At 35.5% G+C, this 26,933-nt stretch overlaps 1 protein-coding gene and 1 non-coding gene across 4 annotated transcripts in view; both read left to right on the top strand.

Annotated features, from left to right (window-relative positions):
* The window catches only part of KPNA4 (karyopherin subunit alpha 4), a 69,366-nt gene extending 44,336 nt beyond the window's left edge, over positions 1-25,030 (top strand). For 2 of the 3 annotated variants that reach the window (XM_077880160.1, XM_077880162.1), the window contains 6 exons: positions 2,030-2,158; positions 3,530-3,634; positions 7,898-7,969; positions 9,313-9,475; positions 11,957-12,051; positions 14,591-16,587. In XM_077880160.1, the coding sequence (XP_077736286.1) occupies positions 2,030-2,158; positions 3,530-3,634; positions 7,898-7,969; positions 9,313-9,475; positions 11,957-12,051; positions 14,591-14,689 (663 nt within the window). In that variant the 3' untranslated portion in view covers positions 14,690-16,587. Of the gene's footprint in view, positions 1-2,029; positions 2,159-3,529; positions 3,635-7,897; positions 7,970-9,312; positions 9,476-11,956; positions 12,052-14,590; positions 16,588-17,893 lie in introns of those variants that run through there. The other variant, XM_077880161.1, reaches the window with a different exon arrangement.
* On the top strand, positions 2,352-2,677 carry LOC144302807 (small Cajal body-specific RNA 7). Its single transcript, XR_013369864.1, has one exon.
* Positions 25,031-26,933: the final 1,903 nt, after the last annotated feature.

Here is a 26,933-nt window from a genome sequence, read left to right as displayed (position 1 = left end):
TAAAAATCTTAAAAAAAAGGAAAAAGAACTAAAAGTGTAAACCTCTTAGAAATAAACATAAGCATAAATTTTCATGACCATGGGTTAGGCCGCAGTTTTTTAGATATGATACCACAAGCATGACCAACCAAGGAGAAAAATAGATTAAATTGGACTTCACCAAAATTAAAAATCTCTGCTTCCAAGGAGACCATCAAGAAAGTGAGAAGACAGCCCACAGAATGGAAGGGAATATTTGCAAATCATATATCTGAAAAGGAACTTCTATCCAAAATACATAAAAAACTCTTAAAACTCAACAATAAAAAGACAAATAATCCCATTAAAAATTGGCAAAACTGGGGATCCCTGGGTGGCTCAGCAGTTTAGCACCTGCCTTCGGCCCAGGGCTTGATCCTGGAGTCCCGAGACCGAATCCCGCATCAGGCTCCCTGCATGGAGCCTACTTCTCCTTCTGCCTGGGTCTCTGCCTCTCTCTTTCTCTGTGTCTCTCATGAATGAATAAATAAGGTCTTAATAAAAAAGGAAAAAAAATTGGCAAAACTTTTAAATACAGTTATCCAGAGAAGACATACAAATGGTCAATAAGCATGTTCTCACATGCCCAACATTATTAGTCATGAAGGAAATGCAAATCAAAGCTACAATGAAATACCACTTTGTATGCACTGGGATGATATAATCAAAAAGACATTAACAAGTTTTGGCAAGGATGTAGAGAAAGTGTAATCCTTATATACCTATAAAATGGTACACAACCTCTTTGGAATACAGTGTGATGGTACCTCAAAAAGTTAGACACAGTTACTGTATAACACAGCATTTTCCACTCCCAGGTGTGTGTGTGTACACGTGTACACCCACCCAAGAGAATTGAAAACACATGTTCACCCAAAACTTGCACACAAATGTTTATGGCACTGTTATTTATAATACCCAGTGAAAATCAAATATTTATCAACAACTGAAGAGTAAAATAAAAAATACAAGTAGAATATTATTTGTCCATGAAAAGGAATGAAGTATCAATACATGCTACAATATGAATGGACTTTGAAAGCATTATTTTAAGTGAAGGAAGCCAGACAAAAAAGGCCACCTGCTGTCAGATTCCAATTATATGAAATGTCTGGAATAGGCAAATCCACAGAGACATCTCAGGCACAGTAGCTGTCAGGAATCACCACCTTCTCCCTGGGGATGAGGAAAATGGGAGCGTCTACTGATGGGTACAGATACTCCTTTTTGAAGTGATAAAAATATTCTGGAATTATTTATTAGTTATGGTTGCACAACTTTGAATATATAAGAACCCACCGAATTCTACACTTTGAAAGGGTGAATTTTATGTTCTATAAATTATATCTCAATTGAGGGGGGAAAATGAGTCATTTGTCTTGTAAATGTTAAAATTAGCCCCCCAGAAAACTTAAACATGAAGAAAATGACCTAATACAACTATTAAAAATAATTGAGGGCAGCCCCGGTGGCGCAGCGGTTTAGCACCGCCCGCAGCTCAGGGTGTGATCCTGGAGACCTGGGATCGAGGCCCATGTCAGGCTCCCTGCATGAGGCCTGCTTCTCCCTCTGCCTGTGTCTCTGCCTCTCCCTCTGTGTGTCTCTCATGAATAAATAAATAAAATCTTTAAAAAAAAAAAAATAAAAAAAAATAAAAAAAAATAAAAAAAAAATAAAAAAAAAAAAAAATAAAAATAATTGATAACTCAAATTCATAAATGTCATACTAAGCAAGAAAAACTTCAGAACACTGTTTTGGTTTGTAATTTATTGAAACACTGAATCAAAAATCTGAAGTAGTGTCTTATTGTCTTTATGGCCCAAATTACTATCTAAAATTATCCTTATTTGTTTATTGACTATTTTCTACAATAATATTAGCTCCATAAGCCTTTCCTATTCACTTCTCTGTTCAGTATCAGACACAGCTTGGTAAAAAAGAGTAGGTTGGCATGAATAAAAGAGTGTATCTTTCATAATAGAACAACATCTTATTAAATCTTTGTTTCAGACTGCTGCACTTCGAGCTGTGGGCAACATTGTTACTGGAACTGATGAGCAAACACAAGTAGTTTTGAACTGTGATGCTCTTTCACACTTCCCAGCACTTCTGACACATCCCAAAGAGAAAATTAATAAAGTAAGTATTTTTAAATACTAGGTAATAACACACAAAATATCAGCAGTTTTCATTTGTAAAATTTAAGATTCATAAGTGTCTATAATGATTTTTAAGATAAATCATCATTTAGAATACTCTGTTCTTTTAAACATGGATTTATATGATTTTCTGTATATAAAACTAGTTGTAAACATTGCAATTTTGGCTCTCTTGGAAATGATGAAATAGAGATAATTGGGTGTTGAGTGTTGTGTGATTGGAAAATTTTAACATGTGAGTTAAGTAATTAAGCTTAATATTTTATAGATACTTAATAGAATGTGTGTGTGTTTGTGTTTGTGTGCTCATGGAGGCTATTGAAGGGGGCACTGACTGGTGATGCTGATATTGGAGTGCATCTGAGGCTGTTGTAGAAATACACGGGTTGTTGATTACAACGTTGCCAATGATTATAACCCAAGAACAGCTCACCTAAGTAGCCTAGCACCCTAAAATCTCTAACAGGTTCATTAAACATGGTCCTGTGATCTGATCCAAAAGAGCCCACTTCATACTAGCTAATACTAATAGCTTTGGGAATAAAATTTGTTTACTAATTTTTTTAGAGAAAATGTTTCCCTTTGTATTGATTAATATTATAAATTTATTATGTCTGGTAAATTACAGTGATAACCTACATAGGATATGAGGTACATATTTTGTCTTATTTTGTGCTAACTGGTCTCAGTGTGCATTTATTATCAGTGAAGCTTGTGAAACACTTGACTACCATTATCTTGGCAGAAGCAGCAAGCACCACTAAAATGTAAAGGGTATCATAAAAAGATCATTAAGGTAGACCAATGAAGCAATCAAACATCTGGTTCTATGTTAGCTCTTAAGAAATATGGTGCAGTGAATGACATACAAATAAGTATACTTATAAAACCACTGTTTCAATTTTCACGTCTCCATTATTACGGATAATTGAGATTTGCCAATTTGGCTAGCATTCTTGGTCACAGTAGAATAGAGAAAAAAGCACATTATGTGAGGGGGAGGCTGAATCTCATTTACAGTAGTTTTAGGATTTGTATCTGTATTGGAGCTCATGGATACCTTAGTATTTTGTTTAGACAAACTTCTTTTGAGTCTTCTGTTTGGAAACATTGCTTTCAAGAATTCTTCAGAAGGGTCAGCTCATTATGACTTGAATTAGGGCCGTTAACAATTTGTTCAAAGAAAATGTGGAAGATGGGGAGGGTAGATGAGTTGAGATTCCTGAAATTTTTATTTTGGAACTCATTCCATATAAAAAAGCATTTGGACATTGTAACAAATGTAGTGAATTTAGTTCAGATGCAGATTTTAAATTTTAATGAGAAATATTGAAGGGGTCTTGTTCTGCAGGAAGCAGTGTGGTTCCTCTCTAACATCACCGCAGGAAATCAGCAGCAGGTTCAAGCAGTAATTGATGCCAATCTTGTACCAATGATAATACATCTTTTGGATAAGGTAAGAAAACATCTTATATGTATCTGAGTAAGAGGAAAAGGATTTAAATTTTAACAAATTATGTGAATATATGCCTCTGTTTAATTAGAATCTATACAGTAGCATGTATAGTATGGTAAAGTAATATTAAAGTAAAAACTTTAGGGATCCCTGGATGGCGCAGTGGTTTGGCGCCTGCCTTTGGCCCAGGGCGCGATCCTGGAGACCCGGGATCGAATCCCACATCAGGCTCCCAGTGCATGGAGCCTGCTTCTCCCTCTGCCTGTGTCTCTGCCTCTCTCTCTCTCTCTCTCTGTGTCTATCATAAAAAAAAAAAAAAAAAAAAAGTAAAAACTTTAAAAATAGCAGTTTTTAAATATAAAAACACATTTCTTTTCAGGAACTCCTGACTCTTCTTCGGTATCATTCCTTTACTAATACTACCATTTTCCTGGTATTTATTAAAAATACATTCAGGAACTCCTGACTCTTCTTCGGTATCATTCCTTTACTAATACTATCATTTTCTTGGTATTTATTAAAAATACTTATTAGGGCATTAATAATACATTATTATAATACATTATATGGTGCAGCGGTTTAGCGCTGCCTGTAGCCCAGAGTGTGGTCCTGGAGACTCGGGATCGAGTCCCACGTCAGGCTCCCTGCATGGAGCCTGCTTCTCCCTCTGCCTGTGTCTTTGCATCTCTCTCTCTCTCTCTATGTGTCACTCATGAATAAATAAATAAAATCTTTTAAAAAAAAGACATTATTGTTTTTAAAAAACATTACTAATGATGATAATATTCAAGATCATATACTGCTGATTATAAATGCTTATATATTGCTCTCATCATTCTACGTATATTACTTCATATAATACTGCAATTCCATGAGGTTAAGAATTATCCCCTGTGACAGGTAAAGAAACTGTGGTATAGACAAGTAAATTGCCCAAAATCAGATAGCAAGTAAGTGTGCTATTTAATCGTATGCTGTATTATCTCTTATGCTTACATTAACATTTGGGAAAGAGACCATTTAAAATGTCACAATTGGGGGAATCCCTGGGAGGCTCAGTGGTTTAGCGCCTGCCTTTGGCCCAGGGCGTGATCCTGGAGTCCCGGGATCGAGTCTTACATCAGGCTCCCTGCATGGAGCCTGCTTCTCCCTCTGCCTGTGTCTCTCCCTCTCTCTCTCTCTCTCTCTGTGTCTCTCATGAATAAATAAATATTTTTTTAAAAAATAAAAATAAAATGTCACAATCGCAGAAAGAGGGGTTTTTCTGAATGGTGACCTGTCGTTAAAGAGAAGATAAAACCTTTGTCTTCTTTCCCTCCATGTTTTCTACAAACTGGTAATAAAGACTAAGTTTCCTGTAAACTGGTAGATCTGGTTCAATTTTTTAAGCAAGGCTTTTAATACACTACTCTACATTTCCTGATGATTCACATCAGAAGATACATACTGTTTGTCCTGTATCTCCAGATATCCTACATCTGTCCTGTACAGATTGAAGAATGAGCTCTCAGGTATTATGAGCCTACATCAATTGATTGTTATAAACCTATCCATCGGGATCCCTGGGTGGCGCAGCGGTTTGGCACCTGCCTTTGGCCCAGGGCACGATCCTGGAGACCCGGGATCGAATCCCACGTCGGGCTCCCGGTGCATGGAGCCTGCTTCTCCTTCTGCCTATGTCTCTGCCTCTGTGTGTGTGTGTGTGTGTGACTATCATAGATAAATAAAAATTAAAATAAAATAAAATATTAAAAAAATATAAAATAAACCTATCCATCAGTCTTTGCCTACTAGTTTTCAGGTAGTCATTAGCGATCATTGAATGGATCCCTTATTTTACCAGGAACTGCAAAATGCTGACTTTCTGATTCTGTCATTCTTTTTTTTTGGTGTGTGTGTGATTTTTTTTTAATAAATTTATTTTTTATTGGTGTTCAATTTGCCAACATATAAAATAACACCCAGTGCTCATCCCGTCAAGTGCCCACCTCAGTGCCCTTCTGTCATTCTTTATGTTATTAACTGATTTTTCAGTGAAGTTTTTTTCGTTATCAGCTATTGGTTTACTCTGAAATATGGTTCATATAAAAAAGGCAAGATAAATTCTCATTATCATGTAGTGGTTTTTTGTTGTTTTGGGGTATGTGTGTGTGTGTTTTAAGTAGGCTCCACATGGGGCTTGAACTCACAACCCTGATACCAAGACCTGAGCTGAGATGAAAAGTCATATGTTTAATAGACTGAGCCACCCAGGTGTTCCATTATCTCTGTTTTTAGAATAACATGGTTCCCTAGCAACCTCAAAAGAATACTAGGGTGGAGTTTTTAAAGTCATTAGGAAATTATGGATTTTGTGTATTTTTTATTATAAGTTTTAGTCCATTGTAGTTATTTTTTCTAACACTCAGATTGTCCCTAACAAATGGGAATCTCTTAAACTTAGTGTCTGTGTCTTTTTTACATCACCCCAATAGTTTTTCAGAACTTCCTACTTGTTGAATATGACACAATTCTTAAGCATATTTTCTCTATTTTCTGACCTATACTCTATGATGTCCTTTTTAGGTAGCAGATGGTATTTAAGAATTATAATTATAGTTCAGGTCCTAAGAAAGATGATTGCTACAAGGTTGTCACTGTTTCTAGGTCTGAGTGAACAAAATGGGTGATAATGTGTATGGTTTTCTTTGTTTTTAGAAAATAGAAAATAGGGGTACCTGACTGGCTTGGTCAGTAGAGCATGTGACTTTTGATCCTCAGGGTCATGAGCTTAAGCCCAACATTGGGCATGGAGCCTACTTTAAAAAAAAAAAAAAGAAAAAAAGAAAATATATAGTAATTTCATGAACATGAAAATTCGTAAGAAACAAATCATGAAAAATAATTAATTTAAAAAATCATGAGTGAAAAGAAACTGTCAGATACTACTGGGTATTTAGGATAAACTTTTTATATTCTCTTAGATTTTATATTTTCATCTTTTATGCTGGAAATCTTTCTAAAAAGATTACAATATATATTGAGATACAAAATTTATCAAAATAGCAAGCTGACATTGCCATTAAATATGACTACTCCACTTTTAAGATTTCTTTGAGGATAGTAATACATAATTTTTGTATGTGTGGTTAAGTCACCAACTTGATACACAGTTGGGTTATTTATTATATGGGGGAATTACTTTAGTATTTTTTGTTTGTTTAGGGTTTTTGTTTATATAAAGCACTATATGGTCTCCAAGTAAAAAAAAATATGCACCTTATTTTCAAGGTGCATATTTTCAATATTTTACCAGTTTATATTTGGGATTATTGGATGTGCAGATAGACTTTATGTAAATTTAGCCGTATAATACCATCTCCCTCCATAAGGATTGTACCATTTTACAATCCTGCCAGTCTCACTGATAGATATTTACATTGTATCAGTCTGATATATAAAAATAGATATCACACTGCAATATTGATTTTTATTCCTCATATAAGTTTTTTCTTAATTATAAGCATTTTCCCAGGTTACTAGTCTAATTTGTATTTAACAACTGGTTATTATTCCATTCAGCAGATTCATCATAATTAGTCACTTATTCCACTGCTGAGAATTCTACTTGCTTTTACTTTTTGACTAGTATGTAGTACTACGATAATATCTAGAAGGAAAGAAAATATTACTTTGTTTTAAATTATTTTCTTGGTAAATTCTTAAAGATTCTCATATGATTATTTGAGAACCTCATATGATTATTAAATATTACTTTGAGAACCTCATGATTATTAAATGTATTACTAAATAAATTACTAAATCATATATGATTTTAAATGATTTTAAGTGTACTTTTTCAGTTTATATTTGAAAGGTAATATAGGAGGGTGATGTTTTTATTATATCATCTTATTAATGGTGGACATTTTTAAAACTTTGTGTTTAAAAGGTTACATTTCTTTGATTAAAGTGAAGTGTACATTCTCCTTCCCCCACCCCCTTTTTGGGTTTTGGACTACTTTTATTTTATCACTGACTTCATTTAATCTGATTTAATTGAACAGTAATACCAAGTCACTTTGTTGCCAGGAGAGTTTGCAAAGGGGAGTCTACATTTGTTTAGGGTAAATTGAATTCAGAAACCTTCCTTAAGTAAAAAATTATGTATGCACATAGAAAGGTTAGAAAAAACTTGGGAAAATAAGCAGTTGAAAATCATTTCAGACAGCATTTTTTCCCCTGTTTACACTGTGTTGCAATTTGTATTCTTTGCTTTTACAGGGGGATTTTGGCACCCAGAAAGAAGCTGCTTGGGCCATAAGTAACTTAACAATTAGTGGGAGGAAAGATCAAGTAAGTTCAACTCTTACTTATTTCTCAGAACTGGTAAAATAACATACATAAAAATTCTAAATTCTAAGATTTAGATTTCAGTTAAATCATAATTTAAAATAATAGCAAGATAATAGGCATTCTGTGATTCCCGCCCCGCCCCCCCATATAAAAGTGTTACCTTGACTTCTTAGGTTACATTTCATAGATGAGAAGTGTTCTCTTTATACCATCTTGGCCTACAAAAATTTTCTAATCCATGGTAAGATCAAAACATATGTAGTCAAAATATATTTGGTTTTTAACAGTATTAGGGGAAAAAACAGGACTTTTTAGCTTAATAGAATGAAACAACATTACAGATTCTCATAACAAATGAACATAAACAACAAAAATTTACCAGCAGCAAACAAAGCAAGGAACTAATGTAAACCAAAAGGCTGGAACTAGAGCAGCCCTGGTGGCTCAGTGGTTTAGCGCCACCTTCAGCCCAGGGCCTGATCCTGGGGTCCTGGGATCGAGTTCCGCGTCAAGCTCCCTGCATGGAGCCTGCTTCTCCCTCTGCCTGTGTCTCTGCCCCTCTCTCTCCCTCCCTCTCTCTCTCTCTCTCTCTCTCCCTCTCTCTCTCTCTCTCTCTCTCTCTGTCACTCACGGATAAATAAAATCTTAAAAAAAATAAAAATAAATAAAAGATTCCAGGTAAATTTCACAGATAAGGTAAAAAGAGTGAATTTAGAGCTAATAAACAATAAGCTGATAATTGTCACAAATAAGCTATAGACTGATGGTGAGCAATGAATCCACTTAAATATGAATAGAGAGCAGAATATAAATATATAGTACATGGAAATGACAATATAACAAAATATAAAAATGAAAGAAAAATATTATGAAAATATTATAGAACCAGTTGAATAGTGAATTGAAAGTAGCCAGGTATTTGAGGATTCTAAATGATACAGCATTCTCACATTGGATACTATTATGTTGAACAATGGTTCCCTTAAAAAAATATCATCCAGCCTCTACAGATGTCATAATTTCTTAATCTTAAAGGGGAGGAAAGCATCTTTGAAGAAAGTATTCCTTATGGCAGATGTTTTGCATGAGGTTAAGTGATTCCTTCATTATCACTTGTTTTTTCCGAAGTTCAAGAAAAGTAAACATTACATTAAAGGAAGGAATCTCATAGTAAAATAATCTAACAAGAAAATAATGAAATTATCTAATGTAGTCTAACATAACGTGAAAAATGAGGTCATGTTTCTATACTCAAAACTTTAAAGTCAAAATTATTTCAGTGTGATCATATGGTGCGCACAGTTCACTGATGTTTATTATATCATGGTGTTTTTATTCTTCAGGTGGCCTATCTAATCCAGCAAAATGTTATTCCACCTTTTTGCAACTTGCTGACTGTAAAAGATGCACAGGTTGTGCAAGTAGTACTTGATGGACTAAGTAATATATTAAAAATGGCTGAAGATGAGGCGGAAACCATAGCCAATCTTATAGAAGAATGTGGAGGCAAGTGTATTACAAGCTATTATTTCACAGTTTTAATGTTCTTTTTGTAACTACTTTTTATTTTCTGACTAATGTAGCACCTCTGTATTTTTCTGTCTTAGATTATCAAGTAACAGAATAAAGTAAATACTATATTCTATATGTACAGTCCTGCTCAGCTTCTTGCATATGCTTAGATAACTGAATTGCTGCCCTGTATTTGAAACAGGCACTGTGCTAAGGTACTGGGAAAACAGTGGTAAACAAGACACAGTCCTTGCCCTCAAGGCATGTAGTCTAGTCATGGAGATAAATATGAACTGATTTAATGTGCTAATTACCCTAATAGAAATGTACAACAAAATGAAATACCTTATCCATCCTGGAAGAAGCAGGAAGTGACACCTGAGCTGGATTTTGAGAGATGAATAAGGATTAATAAAGTAAAAAGGGATGAAAGGTGTTCCAGGCAGAGACACCATGAGCAAAGTCTGAGGTGAGATCTAGCATTCAGCAAATTATAAGTAGTTCAGTGTTGCTGAATCACAAAGTATGGGGTAGACACTGCCTAAAGATGAGGCTGGAGATACAGCCAGTAACCAGGCCCCTGCCGTCTTACAAGCTTTGTAGCACAGCAGATTCTTTATTCTGTAAGGCCATAGTTCCCAAATCTGATTCTGTGCCAGGGCCACCCAGAATGTAAATAGCATGTCTTAACTTTCAGCTTTTAGAATTAACCATGTAGATAGAACATGGTAGTTTCAATTGTAGCTGTGGAACAAAATGTAAATGTTACCAACCTGGATAAGCATAAAAGGAAAGGATTTCTGACAGATGTGGAGAAGTAAATGAAAGGAGAAGTAACTTAAGAGTAGGAGGACCATATCTTCAATTTGCTTAATGGAGGAGTTCAGAGGCTTGAAAGAAAGAAGTATTTTTAAAGTTACTGAAGTAACAAATAGAGCAACAGAAAATAATTCATAACTATCAAGTTAGGAATAGGAGATGGAGAATAGAGAACCTAATTAGGAAGTTGAGTACCAGTAAATAGTTAATATACTTTAAAAGTTTTTACTGTTTTTTCCCATGTAAACATTTTAATTATTAAAAATGTAATTTTTATATATTAAAATACAGATCTGAGCCTTGCCTTCATCACTGCAGGTAAGGCCAAGAATCTGTATCTTATAAACACTCCCAATGAATTCTGCCTCAGGGTATTACAAATCATTTAAAGATTTTATCTGAGGGATTGGTATGTTTAAATGGAGCAAGGATATCAGGGAAATGGGACCATTGGAGATAAGAGGCAGGAACCAGTTAGGAAAGTATATAGTGATAAGGGGCCACAATAAAGATGACAGGATTCAAGGAATGGATAGTCTTACAGGTTTTTGAACAGATTTGATGATAGAGTATTAAGGGGAACTTATTAGGCTTTCTCTCAGATTTCAAGTTGTTTATTATCATCAAGTAAGAATACAGTAGAATAAATAGTTTAATTGAAGAAAGGCAAGTAATAAATTATGTTTGGACATTTTGAGCATTACATACCCATGAAATATCTGGTGGAATTATCACGCAGGCATTTTAATTTTATGCTTCTGAAGCTCAGAAAAAAGTCCTCACCCTATTATAGTGGCTTAATTCTTTTGTTTAAGATTTTATTTTTAAGCAATCCCCAGACTCATCATGGGGCTCAAACCCACAATCCCGAGATTAAGAGTTGCATGCTCCACTAAGTACCAAGCCAGCCAGGCACCCCTGTCTAAATACTGAAAGTGTGGGCCCACTAAGTTGAATGTGTAGAGTGAGAAATGAGCGCAAAGCAACTTCTCCATGTAAGGAATAGATAAAGGAAGAACACTCATGAAAGGGCAGTTTCACTTTACTTCAGAAGCCTTAAAATTATTAGTCCTATAAAACGAAACAAGATGTAATTTGCAAATCAGTTATGTTTATATATTCTTTTTAATGTTTCTGCCTGTGATTTAATAAACTTATGTTTATAGGAACAATTCCTCTTTCCCCTGAAATGCTTTGATCTTGATCATTTTCCATAATATTTAACAGATGTCTTAACATTCATATATATTAATCGCCAGTATTTTCATTATTTTTATACATGCTCATTAGAAAAACCTGGCAGAGGCTAGCTAGAAAGTAGAAAGAATCTGCTTTTAACTTAATAACAAACAAAAATAATCCATATTATTCCTTATAAACATTGGTTATATAATATTCTGCTGAATAGAGAGGTGTCCCATTGCTTGCTTAAACATTTATATACATTTAAACACTCAGGATGTTAACTTTTAAGATAAATATGCTATATCTTTGTGCATTAAACCTTTTTATTTTTAAGATTCATCTTTAGAATAGAGTCCCAAAAGTCATAGATTTGCCAAAAATTGGGATTATGTGGTCCCAAGGTTACTGTAAATTTTTTGTTCTTACGTTTTAAATATTACCATTGTTTTCACTTCATAAAATTTCTTGCAGGACTGGAAAAAATTGAACAACTTCAGAATCATGAAAATGAAGACATCTACAAATTGGCCTATGAGATCATTGATCAGTTCTTCTCTTCAGATGATGTATTTAAAGTTTTCTTAGTTTTTTGTATAAACATAAGTCTAGAAATAATATAAGCTAGGACATACATTTTTAGAATGGGATTAAAATAATGTCACTTTCAGAAACATAAATATTGTAAAATTTAATTTTTTGGTTTTTTTTAAGATTTTATTATTCATGAGAGATACACAAAGAAAGGCACAGACTAGACTAGAAAGGCAGAGGGAGAAGCAGGCTCCTTGCAGGAAGCCCGATGTGGGACTTGATCCCGGGACCGGGGTCACACCCTGAGCCAAAAGCAGACACTCAACCACTGAGCCACCCAGGCATCCCATATTGTAATATTTTAAAGTCCCTAGGATGTTAAGTAGTAGTATTAGTTTTAAGGGCAAAAAATACAAGGATTTTTTTTGTTTTTTACAAACTTTTTGCCATTAAAGGTTAAAAATAGAATGAGGTGTTTTTTATTTTTTAGGAATGCTGAAAAGTTTACTTGTAAAGTATCATTTTTTTAAATCTTATAAATGGAAGTTTTTACCCTTTGAATACCTTCCACTTTCCTCTGCCTCCACCCTCTACCTATGGTAACCATCAGTTTGATCTTTCCTATGAGCTTATTTTTTGGGTTTTTTAAGATTCCACATACAAGTTAGATCAGACATTATTTGTCTTTCTCTGACTTATTCATCTTAAGCATTAAACCCCCTCACTGTTTATACATGTTGTTACAAATCGCAGGGCGGTTTCCTTTAAGTCTTTATAATATTATCCTGTGTGTGTATACCACATTTTCTTTATCCATTCATCTGTTAGTGGACATTTAGGCTATTTCCATGCTTTGGGTATTGTAAATTATACTGCTGTGAACATAGGGGTGGAGATGTCTTTTCGAGTTAGTGTTTTCATTTCCTTTGAAATATATTCCTAAAAGTGGAGAATCCCTGCGTGGCTCAGCGGTTTAGCACCTGCCTTTACCCCAGGGCGTGATCCTAGAGTCCCAGGATCAAGTCCCCCATCGGGCTGCCTGCATGGAGCCTGTTTCTCCCTCTGCCTATGTCTCTGCCTCTCTCTCTCTCTATCTCTCATGAATAAGTGAATAAAATCTTTAAATATGTATATATATATATATATATATATATATATATATATATATATATATATTCCTAAATGTGGAATTGCTGAATAATCATATGGTAGTTCTATTTGTAATTTTTTTGAGGTTTCCTCCATATTATTTTCTAAAGTGGCTGTACTAATTTACATACCCGCTAACAATGCACATGATTTCCCTTTTCTCTTTGTCCACACTAGCATGTGTTAACTCTTATCTTTTTAATGATGGCAATTTTAACAGAGATGAGGTAATACCTCATTGTGGTTTTAATTTGCATTGCCCTAATTACTGGTGGTGGTGAGTGTTTTTTTATTTACCTAATCACCTTTCATATATCTTTTGGAGAAATGTCTGTTCAGGTCTTTTGCCCATTTTTTTAATTGGGTTGGGTTTTTTGTTGTTTTGTTTGTTTTGTATTGAGTTATGATAAGGATTTTTTTTTTTTGACACTTGACAAGTCAGGCTTTATTTTCACTAGGTGTCTTTATAGTTCTCAAATTTTATATTGTTAATAGCATAACATTTATAAACAAAACAGTGCTACTAGTATATTCTATAATAAATCCTTTCTGATAATAGGTCTCCATATTTGAAGATACTGTCACTGTTATTTTTAGTAGGTGACCAAAAATAAATTTGAAGATACATAATATGGAAAAAATAAATGGTCAAGAAAGATAAGTTACTAATTAATGTAAGGTGTAACATACAAAAATATCTTCATGTTGTCAGTATATGGTAGTTGAAATTAAAGTATTAACTTATTTTTAGTATTGTTTCTTGGGAAAAGTAAATCTAAAAGCAGTTATTCCTTAGAAAATTATAGATACAGCCAGCCACCAGTGGATTTTTTGCTGATTCTCAACTTTACAAAAAATAATTGATACACACCCTAAACTTTTCCACATTATCAAAAAAGATTGGCATAAACTATACTGTAGGTCAGTGATTTTTGTGGTATTTCAAAAAAGAACCTTTAAGGTATATAGAATATTATTTATTCATTATAGCACAGCTATTATTTTACTGTTTTAAGCCCAAATGTCATTTGTCTCCAATTGCTACTAAAAACATAACTAAAGATTACAATTACTCTCCAGAAATGACAGCATTAAGTTTTTTAATGTCATCAACTTTTATCTATTTGCCCAGGTAAGAGGGAAATTATAATGCGTATCCTCTCAGTGTGAGATGTAGGACCATCTCCAATTTATTACTTGTATTTCACTCTTTTGGAAGATACCTTTCATGCATATTCTCAAGTTCCCTCTCATTTCAAGTGTTCTTTAAGACAAAGCCTTTACAAAAGGTTTCAGCTTTCTAAAGAGATGGTAGGACAATTGGCTCTCATTTCTTTTGTACTTTTTTTTTTGAAATAATATTTCTATAGTGTTATTTATGTAACCTTTAAAACTAATTATTACTTACTTTTTATTTTTTCTTAGATTGATGAAGATCCTAGCCTTGTTCCAGAGGCAATACAAGGTGGAACATTTGGTTTCAATTCATCTGCCAACGTACCAACAGAAGGGTTCCAGTTTTAGAAAGATGTTGTGGAAGTTAGGTACAATGCAGCACTGAGATATATATATATATATACATATATATAAAAAGGTTTGATCCATCAAGCTTGGCTCATGGGATCTGCTGCTGCATTAAATCGGGAAAGAAAATGTGAAGATTTCATTTGGAATCACAGAAAATGCCCAAATGAGGTCAAGATGGCGAGTGGGTGCGAGTGAGAATGAGTGGCAAAATGTAACGAAAACTTTACATGAATGCTTATTTAGGTTGTTCAAAGTAAAAAGGGCTACAGGTCACAGATCTTCAGTGCCTGAGAAGGAACATTGACTTACTCTGTATCAATTGAGGGGAAAGTGCAGTACTGTCATCTTCAAGCCTTGTAAGCATAAAAGAGGATATGATGCCCATATAAGTCAAAGGAAAACGAGCCCAGGCCTTGCTATGAAGCAATGTGTGAGTGGACAAATGTTGAATGAATGTCTGGCTCAGTGATAGGGAGTCAGGTTCATCTTTCAAATCTAGGGCTCTTCACTCATGAAGCAGACTCCTAGTCCTGGAGTGACTGTGTACGAGAGTATGGTTGTGGTGCTGTATGTGAACGCATGCAAGCTTGATTCGCCTTCAGGGGGCTGATAACAAACCTAGTAAATCATCAAAGTGAGATCTTAAGTGTTAATGTACACTGGACATGAAAACAAAGACCGGTTTAGCAGCAGACATTGGTTTACTCTGCAGCCTGTGTTTTCTATTCCCCCTCTTCCCTCTACCCAACCCCCTCCTTTTTTTTTTTTTTTTTTCTTTTTAGTTTTTATTTACTTTACCTAGTATGGCTTTTTAGTTGCTTCTCAAGTCAGAAAACTTTTCAGGAAGGTTTCCCTGTGCATTTGCACCAGATGAATGTTTGATGCTATGAAAAGCTTTCCATATCATCAAAACTAATTTGTGTAGATTTTTGCATGAAAAAAATCATAAATTTCCCTCAAAATAGACTGTGTTGCAGTACACAAGTTGCCATAATAGTATAAAACAGTAAAATGTGCTTTAAAAAGCCATCCTTTTCATTTTCAGAGATAACATAAAGATCTTTGCATGAGGTAAATCTACAGCATAGTTCATTTTTAGATTTTGTTGAGTCCTGTAAAGAAGAAGAAGAAAAAAGTTTCAGTTGTGGTAGAATAATACCGTGCTGTGTTTAAATGTTACTTGTTTTCAAACTTTGTTTTCTATGAAAATGATATGGAAACTTCTAAAATGGAATTTGGTGCATATGTACTGCTGAATAAAGACCGATGAAGAGGTTTGAGTAGATGTACAAATCAAGTAATGGTTTGAACACCTTTAATAATATGCCTAATCTGTTCAATTGTTTTAGAATCTTTTTATCTTAGATGTAGGCAGCCATGAACAATCTATTTTGAGCCACTTTAGGGAGAAAACTTTGTATTTTTAAAACTTGCATAAAAGTTATGCAAGTGGTTTTTATAAATTGGAATAATACCTCAGTTTTGAGGTTATGCACACTAAATTAAATGTGACATAAATTAATTTGTACAAAAAGAACTCTTTATAAGGTGGCTCATTGTAGGAAATCCTGTGCCTTCCCCTTTGAGCACAAGTGTTGCATGAACAACAGTTTGCTATAAGAAACATACCAGATTAGCCACCATTAGCATCTATATCTACTTTGTGTTTAAAAATCAACTGGTAATTCTGAAACACTGTAGAATGGATAAAAATTATTTTGTGATCATAACTCTTTGTTGAACTAGAGTATTTTTGCAGCATTCCTTGTCATCAGAAACATGGTTAAAGTTTAAAACTAGAAGCAGCAGAAAACTAGCTTGTAAAATTTATCCAAGTAGAATGCAGGCTAGGCTGTCTTGGGGAAATAAACATTAAAACTTAAAGCAATGTTTTACATGGGGTGTGTGTGTGTGCTGTTTGGATTTTAATATATATATATTAATGTATATTAATATATATATAAATGTAAAGTTGAGTATGACCCAATGGCTTATTTTAGATTGTCCTTGAGCTTTTTGATCTAGAACCAGTATAATAAGAAATTTAAGTTCTGTACTTGCAGTATACACATATTATTATTCTAACCCACTGGATCTGTTCAGGTGACACTATCTTTGTTTCTGCTTTCTCCCTGTCCAGCCCAAGATTTTGACCTTCCTTTGTTCTTCCAGCTATATGGACTGAGAGAGACTACTTAAACTATATTTTACATATTACTGTAACTTGAGCAAATGGCAGATTACATACAAAGCTTGTTTTTTTACAGAAGGTTTAAATTAACAGAAGTTGAACATGACAGTATTTTGTATGATCCATGTTTCTTAGTAAATAGATCTGGCTCAAAGTAAGCCAGTAAGGTTATAATAGGCTAAATGATTTCATAAAATAGTTAACCCTATAATACATCCTAGTTGTGGATGATAACATCTGTGAATACAAGGGCTACCTGATGGTCTAAATATTTCATTTCTACCTATGGTCTCATACAAGACATTGATTTTGTAATAGAATTCTTGGAGGGATTTTTCATTTTCTGAAATTGTTTCAGCATAGTTAACAGTTCACCCCAATTAATGGATTTAAACATAATCAAGAAACTTGATTCATTTTTAACATAGAGCATTATTTGTGAGGAGGGGAAAAATGGAATAGTAAGCCTTTAATAAGCTTAATGTTCTTGACTTTTCATGCCTTAAACTGCTTTTTTTGGAGCACTGAGCCCTTCTCAAGTTGTATAAAAATAAGAATGTTCTATTACAAATGTGTGAGTAGCCCTTGTCTAAAATACATCTTTAAAGATATTTTTTCCTTCCTATTTTGTGTCATGATGGAATTAGTACTTTCCACATTACTCTGAACCAAAACCAGAACATTGCTATAATTAAAACTATAGACTAATCATGAAAAATACACCTGGAAGATTTTTTAACTTTTAGTTTAGGCTTACCTGGTAACTGCATTTCATAGGGTTTTTTTGTTTCTTTAAAGGTATCATTGCATTGTTAAATGATGGGCTTTATTGTAACATTAATATAATTTATGGATCACCCTATTTGGATTCTCCATTGCCTCAGTTCCCTTGAGAAAAAAAAGAGATTAAGCTAAGCTTTGTATTTTAAGAAGTGATATATATTCTGTTGCTATATAACAAAGTACCACAAACTTATGGCTTAAACCAACATATATTTATTATTTCACAGTTTCCACAGGCCAGGAGCCCAGGTACAGCTTAGCTAGATCCAGTGCTCAAGACCTCACAAGGCTGCAGTCAAGGTTTCAGCCAGAGCCACAACCTCAGAAGCTCGGGGTCCTCTTCCATGCTCATATGCAGAATCCGTTTCTTGGCAGCTATAGAACTCAAGGCAGCTTGCTGCTTCAAGGCCTGCAGGAGAATCTGATTTCGGAGAAGGCCCTAAACCCTCTTTTTTTGAGGGTTCACCTGATTAAGTCAGGCTCACCCAGGATAATACCCTCTTGATGATCTCAAAGCCAAACTGCTTAGTACTTTAATTACACCTGCAAAATCCCTTCCTCTTTGTCCTATACTGTAACCTGTAATATCTATCATATTCACAGATCCTGCCCACACTTGAGGGAAGGGGATTATAAAGGGCACATGTATCAGGGATTCTTGGGATCCATCTTAAGAGTTCTGTCTAGCAGAAAGGAGTACCAATCTTTAGACCCTAGAGCAATTTAGAAGTGATCCCCTAATATATTGTATGTTTGCTTTTGGACTATTAGAATTTAATGAAAGCTCTGGACCATCTTCCTCCCAAAATGCATGAACATAACCGCTTTAGAGAATCATAGGAATCCATGAATTTCAGAATGTAAATAGTCCATTTTAACCCTCCCCTTTAAATGATTTCCCAAGAGGCGACTTGTCCAGGGTCACACAGCTACTAAGGGTAGACCCAGATCTCAATTCCCATACCACTGGAAGCTACGCTTCAACTATTGTTCTAGAACAGTCCATTTAAATTCATGAATCAATGTATAAAGTGTTGATACAGCTTTTTCTAACTGTATTTTGAGGAATGGCTAACACTTTGTAGCAGTTTGCCTGAGTTTTCTAGTTTTCTTTTTGAGTTTTCAAAGTCGAATTAAGATGGTAAGCTATAAACAGGCCAGTTTAGCTTCAATCAGAGTCAGTTGCCAGTTGTTGATTTCTGAGGCTTGATGAATTATTTACCTCAAGTATAAAGTTCAGTTAGAATTATAAGTATAAAGGTTCCATTGTGGACTATTTTGAAGTTCAGGGTATCTAAATGTTTGCACCTTTTTACTTCTTGATTGTTTTATGCCTTAGCAAAACTCATTAAATGTCAGCCAGTAATTTACTATGACTAGGAAAGAAAATTTACCCAGACGTTTTTTGTTCCAGTAGTCCCAAACTAGCAAATCCATGTGTAACAAACTTGATGTTTTGGACATTTGAAGGAGAAAATTACTTACTCTGTAATAAATCAGCACCTTGGTTTGCCTGGCTGGCTTAGTTGGTGGAGCATACGACTCTTGATCTTGGGGTCATGAGTTCAAGTCCCACATCAGGCATGGCTTAGAAATAAATAAATGACTTGTACTTTAAAAAAATAAAAAGTAAAAAAAAGATAATAAGTTTATCTACAAACCTTTAAAAAATAAGCACACTAATAAAGTATTTTTTAAAAATAGAAGTACGGAAATAAAAGATCCCTTTAAACAAAATCAGGATGCACATTGACAGCCTTACGATAACCCAAGTTCCTAAATTAAAGGAAGATTTTTTAAATAAAGATTTGTCAAGTGTGTATCCCAGTGTGATCAGAAGCAACTGGACTGTGGTGTCAAATTGCATATTCAACTAGCACAGCAACAACATACAAGAAAGAAAGATACAGTATTTTTTCCCTGACTTGACCTAGCAATTCCATTAATTTTTAGTATTCCCGTTAAATTCAGGCCCCTAAAGTGACAAATTTGGTTCAGAATGTCCATGTTAAGTTGTACTGTTTATAAAAATGACAGCTGCTAAATTGTGAATAAGGGCAGCTGAAAGTGAAGAAAATTCCTGCCTTATGGGTTCTTTCCATTCTACCACTTTTCATATTCTTGCCTCAGTGTCTGCCTCCTCGCCACAGATTTTGTATTTTGCAGCTCTAAATACGCTGCTTACTCCTGGTTACTTAGCTTTTCCAGACCATCAGTTCTTCCAGTCCTATTTATGAAGGAATTTTTTAGTCTTTTCCACTTTAATTTTGCTTTTGTTACTCTGCAAAGGCGTAAGTCCTATTTTCCCTGTCCATGTTGTACTCGTGTTTTGTATGGCTGGTGGAGTCCTTGTTACTCTAACCTTAACTGAGATTTCCTTCCTCATCTATTTTTTTACTCCAACAGTTTAAAATGCCTAATAACCAAAAGTATATTTAATGATCTACTGAAACCTATATCCTTGTTATGCTCTCAATCTCCAGTTATCTGCCTTCCTGATGATTCATTCAACGTCTGTCTTCTCCATTCCTGTTTTTTGAGCCTTGTGAGCCACCTCTACCCCATCCTTTATACACAGTTACCTTTTCACTCTTTACACATGATCATCAATGATAAATATTCAAGTCTTGGATTCTGCTTAGGGTATTTTCTTGCCGAAAAAAAAAAAAAATCCTCCCCATTTTGGCTCATAATTGTGGGGTTGGGAAGGAATCAACATAGGCCTATTTTCTCCTGCCATATTACTTTACTTGTTTTTTTACAAGTTGTCCCCTTGTTCAACTCATTAACATAAAGCTTAGCTTTTATGGGTATTTTCTACCTCCAACCAGTTACCTTTATACTTGGCACTGTACTCCCTCCATAAACAGTTAACATTCTGCCTCAAATCTATTAGCTCCCATTGCAGCCTTCAGGGTGTCCCACTTTTATAACTGGTGCATTGAAACTTTTTTCTTTTTCCTCCTTTGAGCCCATTTAGAGTGGTTATAGGATAGCTGTTTAAAGTACTTAAGTTTAGTGACCTCGTTCCAATCGGAGTTAACGAGTGCTCAGAGGTGCTAGAGAACTGAAAAGTCTGTTTTCCTGTTCTGTCCCCATGTTCCTCTTTTTGCAGTTCTGCCCAACTGCAAAGAGGCAGTAGATAGATAGCATCTGGTTTGTGTCGTGGTTCTCGATTCCACTGTTTGTACCTTGAATTTTCCAGATCTCTGTCTATTCAGGAAGCCAAATTTGTCCAGTACTGTCTACTACCCTTGCCATCCCCATAAACTTATTTTGTAATTGTCTTATATTTATGGTAATTTTCAGTCTGTGGAGTCTATCAGTTATTGCTCTTGTCCTATCTGCATTTCTCCATCTTTCCACTAGATTGTAAGCTTAAGGGTGAGTTCTGCATATAAACCAAGCTCTGTAAACCCCATGACATTGCCGTGAATTCTGTAAATGTTTGCAATAATGGTGCATCCTCTCTTGACAAACTGATTGTAGGGACTACTCTTAAAAGTCACCTTCTGATTTGGAATTTAAAAATTTGCCTCATTGCACCTGAGATTTAGAATGCTTCCTATCAGAAAGAAAGATATTTCATCCCTTACCAGATGAGTGGTCATTTCTTCATTTTTGATGTTTTACCCGATATCAGATCTGGATATCTGACACATAAGATATTGAAATGGATCTTCGTGGGATTTTCAGATATCAATTTTAAATACTATGAAGCAGAGGCAACCTACTAATACTATTGATGAAATGTTTTTAAACATGCACTTTATTAACTTCAATAAGTTTTTACAAAGGAACTATCCAAATCATAAAGGTAAATGGCTGTTGTTTTAGTCTACCTGTAGTACAAAAGTATTAGAATGTATTTTTGGTTACTGATGTTGCAGTGTTCATTGATTGGAAATAATTACATAATATTTCTTCTGCCTGAATAGCAATTATACAGATTTTAGTTGCTAGAAATAACTAGGAGCAAGCACAAGGAACTCCTTCAATTTTGTCTAATCCCTATCCAAACAATTCTGAAAATTACCATGGTGTTTACCCATTCTTTTCCTGCTATTGCAGAAAATTCAGTACAATTCAGTACTGAATTTAGACCTTGATCCATTTGGTAATCTGGTAATCAAATCCCAACTCTGCATCTTAATTCTTGTAAGACCTAATAAAGTTACTATATGTTCTTCTGTCTTTTCATCTGAAAAAAATGGAAAGTCATAATGCCTACCTCAGTGGGTTATTTTAAAACGTAAATAAGCTAATACATGTAAAACAGGAGCACCTGGGTGTCTCAGTCAGTTAAACTTCTGCCTTCAGCCTAGATCATGATCCCTGGACCCTGGGACTGATCCCCCGCTGGGCTCCCTGCTCAGGGGGAAGCCTGTTTCTCCCTCTCCCTCCGACCCTCCACCCTGCTTGTACTCTCACTCTCAAATGAATAAATAAGAAATCTTTAAGAAAAATTGATATAATACATTTTGAATATCCCAGGTAGATAATAAGCACTTAGAGCAGCTAGGGGAAATTTCATTTAGCTTTTACTGCAAATAAACATAGAAGCTTTATTCATCTTTACATTTGACAAATATAACCCACATTGGACTAAGCATTAAGTCAGGAGCTAGGGATACAAAGCCAATTAAAATGTAGCACATGCTCTCAGTTTATGAGGAGAGCCAGTCATAAACAAGGAAAAAAGCAGTAGGTATACATGTTACCTTTATTACACCCCACTGTCTGGGGACTGTATCAGAGCACTTGATGGAGCACACAAAAATTAGGTGTGTCTGAATTCATTTATCTGCAACTTCAGACTTCACCTGTTCAGACTTCATTTTTTTCAAACCCTCAACCCCTGCTTCCCCCTCATTCTTAATAGATGGCCTTTCCTATTTTGGTGGGGAGAGATGGCAAAGAAATATATGGGAGGAACTCCTTGGATCACTTCCAGGTAAGAAATCCACATACATGGACACCTGGGTGGCAGCTGAGCAGCCGACTTGTTTTGGTTCAGGTGGTGATCTCAGCGTCATGGGATCAAGCCCTATCTAAGGCTCTGCATTGGGTGTGGAGTCTCAGAATTCTCTCCTCTCCCTCTGACCCTCCCCCTGCTTACGTGTGCTCTCTCTCAAATAAATTGTTGTTTTTTTGATAAGTCTGCATATATAACTCATCCACTCCTTTCTGCTCTAAGATGTCTTTCCTCATAACCAGGGCAGTCCCATTGTCTTGAATTCTATTTCTTGCTACTTCTCGAATCTCACACTATGAATTAATGACTTTTTTCATCTTCGTATCCAACCGTTCTCCTTCCAAATGAGTCTTTCTATTAACATTTAAATATGTTGAATTATTTCCTATCTTAAAATGGCAGTACAGCACTCCCCTTCCAGCTACTAAACCATCCTCCCGGGATCCCTGGGTGGCGCAGCGGTTTGGCGCCTGCTTTTGGCCCAGGGCGCGATCCTGGAGACCCGGGATCGAATCCCACATCGGGCTCCCGGTGCATGGAGCCTGCTTCTCCCTCTGCCTGTGTCTCTGCCTCTCTCTCTCTCTCTCTCTCTCTCTGTGAGACTATCATAAATAAATAAAAATTTAAAAAAATAAAATAAAATAAACCATCCTCCCTTTACCATCAAAGCCGAAGTTCTCTTGAGAAGTTTGCTTGTGCCCTCATATTGCTCAAGTCTCATTCACTTAACCCATTACAATCTCATTTGCCCTCTCATTCTATAAAGCCCTTGAAAAATCACCAATACCTATAGTTCATTAAGTGGGCATTTTTTTTTCTCTTTATCTTGACTCAGAAACATTAGATACTTGACCGCTAGATTTTTCACAATACTTTGTTGTTTGTCCTCTTTGATCATTGCTACCTCCTCTCATGCTGCCCCAGGCCCTTAACCAGCATTGTCTCTTTTCTAGTACATCTTTTTTCCTGGTCATTAAATGCTTTAAGGGTTTAATTCTCGACCTAGATTCTACTTTCACCCTAAACCCCCTTTAATTTATACGGACACAGTGGTCACACTCAAACAATCATCTATGACATGTCCATTGATCCTCAATCTAGTGTCAACTTTCTCTGAAATCACCATTCTGCCTCCTAGTTCCCATTGCATATCCTTTCCTCCTTTGTTGAAGATTGACCATATAATTGTGAGTTCATTTTTGGGTTTTCTGTTCTATTGATCTATGTGTCTATTTTTGTGTCAGTACCATACTGTTTTGATTACTACAGCTTTGTACTATAACTTGAAATCTGGAATTGTGATACCTCCAGTTTTGTTTTTCAAGATTGCTTTGGCCTTTCAGGGCCTTTATTGGTTCAATACAAATTTTAGGATTGTTTGTTCTAGTTCTGTAAGAAATCTTGGCATTTTGATAGAAATTGCACTAAATCTGTAGATTGCTTTGGGTAGTATAGACATTTTGCTTCCAGTCCATAAGCATGGAGTGTCTTTTCTTTTTCTTTAAGATTTTATTTACTTGACAGTACAAGCTAGGGGAGTGGCAGACAGAGGGAGAGGGAAAAGCAGGCTTCCCACTGAGCAGGGAGCCTGATGTGGGGCTTGATTCCAGGAACCTGGGATCAATGACCCCAGCCAAAGGCAGACACTTAACTGAGTCACACAAGTGCCCCATCTTTTCATATCTTTGCATCATCTTGAATTTTTTTCATCATTGTCTTACAGTTTTCAGAGTACAGGTCTTTCACGTCTTTGGTTAAGTTTTTTCCTAGATAGTGTATTATTTTTGGTGCAATTTTAAGCGATGTTCTCTTAATTTCACTTTCTGCTCCTTTATTATTAGTGTATAGGAATGCAACAAATTTCTGTACATTGATTTTTGTATCCTGCAACTTTACTGAATTCATTTTTCAGTTCTAGTAATTTGGGGATGGAATCTTTAGGATTTTTGTGTCTTTTACAAATAGTGAGTTTTACTTCTTTACTAATTTGGATGCTTCTTACATCTTTTTCTTGTCTGATTGCTGTGGCTAGGACTTCTAGTACTATGTTGAATAAACGTGAAAGTACATATCCTTGTCTTGTTCCTGAACTTAGGGGGGGAAGCTCTATTTTTCCCCATTGGGTATGCAGTTTGCTGTGGGTTTATCACATATGGCCTTTATTATGGTGAGTTATGTTCCCTTGAGACCTACTTTGTTGAAGGTTTTTATCATGAATGGATGTTGTACTTTGTCAAATGCTTTTTCTGCATGTATTGAAATGATCATATGTTTTTTCTCCTTTCCTTTATTGATGTGATGCATCATGCTGACTGCTTTGTGAATACTGAACCACTCTTGCAAAAAACAAAACCCTTGTATCCTGGGAATAAATCCTACTTGATCGTGATGAATGATTTTTCTAAATGTATTGTTGGATCAGTTTGTTAGTATTCTGTTGAAGATTTTTGCATCTGTGTTCATCAGAGGTACTCCCTGTAGTTCTCTTTTGGTGGTGTCATTGGTTTTGGTATCAGGATGATACTGGCCTCATAGAATAAATTTGGAAGTCTTCCTTTTTCTTCCATTTTTTGGAACAGTTTGAGAATAGGTATTAACTCTTCTTTAAATGTTTGGTAGAACTTGCCTGTGAAGCTGTCTGGTCCTAGACTTTTGTTTGTTGGTAGTTCTTTATTGATTCAATTTCACTGTCGGTAATTGGTCTGTTCACATTTTCTGTTTCTTCCTGCTTCAGTTTTGGTAGGCTATATATTTCTAGGAATTTATCCATTTCTTCTAGGTTGTCCAATTTTTTGGCATAAAATTTTCATATTATTCTTGTACAAGGTCCTTGCACCAGTTAGTGAAGGTGTGAATACAAAGGAAAAGTTCTTGAAGGAAATTAGAAATGCTATGCCAGGGAACACACAAATGATAAGAAAGCAAACGGCCTTATTGCTGATATGGAGAAAGTTTTAGTGGTCTTGATAGAAGATCAAACCAACCACAACTCCCTTAAGTCAAAGCCTAATCTGGAGCAGGATCCTAACTCCCTTCAGTTCTAAGAAGGCTGAGAGAGGTAAGGAAGCTGCAGAAGAAAAGTTTGTGCTAACAGGTAATGGCACATGAGTGTTAGGGAAAGAAGCATCTCCATAACATAAAGTGCAAGATGAAGCAGCAAGTTGTGATAGAGCCTGCAGCATATTATACAGAAAAGCTAGCCAAGTAATAAAAGTGGCTACCCTAAACAATAGCTTTTCAATAGATGAAATAGCCTTCCATTGAAAGAAGATGCCATCTAGACTTTTTATTGCTAGAGAGGAGAGAAGTCAGTGCCTGGCTTCAAAACTTCAGAGGACAGGCAGACTCTTGTTAGGAGCGAATGAAACATGACTTTAAGCTGATGCCAATGCATATTGGCCATTCTGAAAATCCTAGGGCCCTTAAGAAATATACTAAGTCTACTCTGCCTGTGTTCTCTAAGTGCAACAACAAAGCTTGGATGATAGTGCATCTGTTTATAACTTGGTTTATTGAATATTTTAAGTCCACTGTTGAGGCCTCCTGCTCAAGAGGAAAAAAGATTCCTATCAAAATACGACTGCCCATTGACAGAGCATCCAAGAGCTCTGATGGAGATGTACAATGATATTAATGTTGTTTTCATGCCTGTGAATACAATATCCATTCTGCAGCCCATGGATCAAGGAATAATTTCAAGGAATAACTTTTAAGTCTTATTATTTAAAAAATACAATTTGTAAGGCCGTAGTGGTGATTTTTCTGATGGATCTGGGCAAAGTAAACAAAACCTTCTGGAGAGGATTCACCATTCTAGATACCATTAAGACCATTAGTGATTTATGGAAAGAGGTCAAAATATCAACATTATCAGGAGTTTGGAAGAAGTTGAATCCAACCCTTATGAGTGACTTTGAGGAATTCAAGACTTCAGTGGAGAAAGTAACTGCAGATGTGGAAATAGCAAGAGAACTAGAATTAGAAGTGGAGCCTGAAGATGGGACTGAATGGATGAGGAGTTGCTTTTTATAGATGAACAAAGAAAGTGTTGGGGCGCCTGGGTGGCTCTGTCATTTAAGCATCTGACTCTTGGTTTCAGCTCAGGTTATGATCTCAGGGTCATGAGATCAAGCCTGGCATCAGGCTCCATACTCAGCCTGCTTCTCCCTCTCCCTCTGTCTCTCTCTTCTCCCTATGCCACCCCCCTATGTGCTCACTTTCTCTCTTTCTCTCTCTCTCTCTCTCAAACTCTTTAGGGCTCCCTGCTCAGCAGGGAGCCTGCTTCTCTGTCT

This window comes from Canis aureus, chromosome 31, assembly GCF_053574225.1.
Source record: "Canis aureus isolate CA01 chromosome 31, VMU_Caureus_v.1.0, whole genome shotgun sequence".
Lineage (NCBI taxonomy): Eukaryota > Metazoa > Chordata > Mammalia > Carnivora > Canidae > Canis > Canis aureus.
The sequence above is the reverse complement of the archived record's forward strand: the minus strand, read 5'-3'. Positions and strand labels throughout refer to the sequence as shown.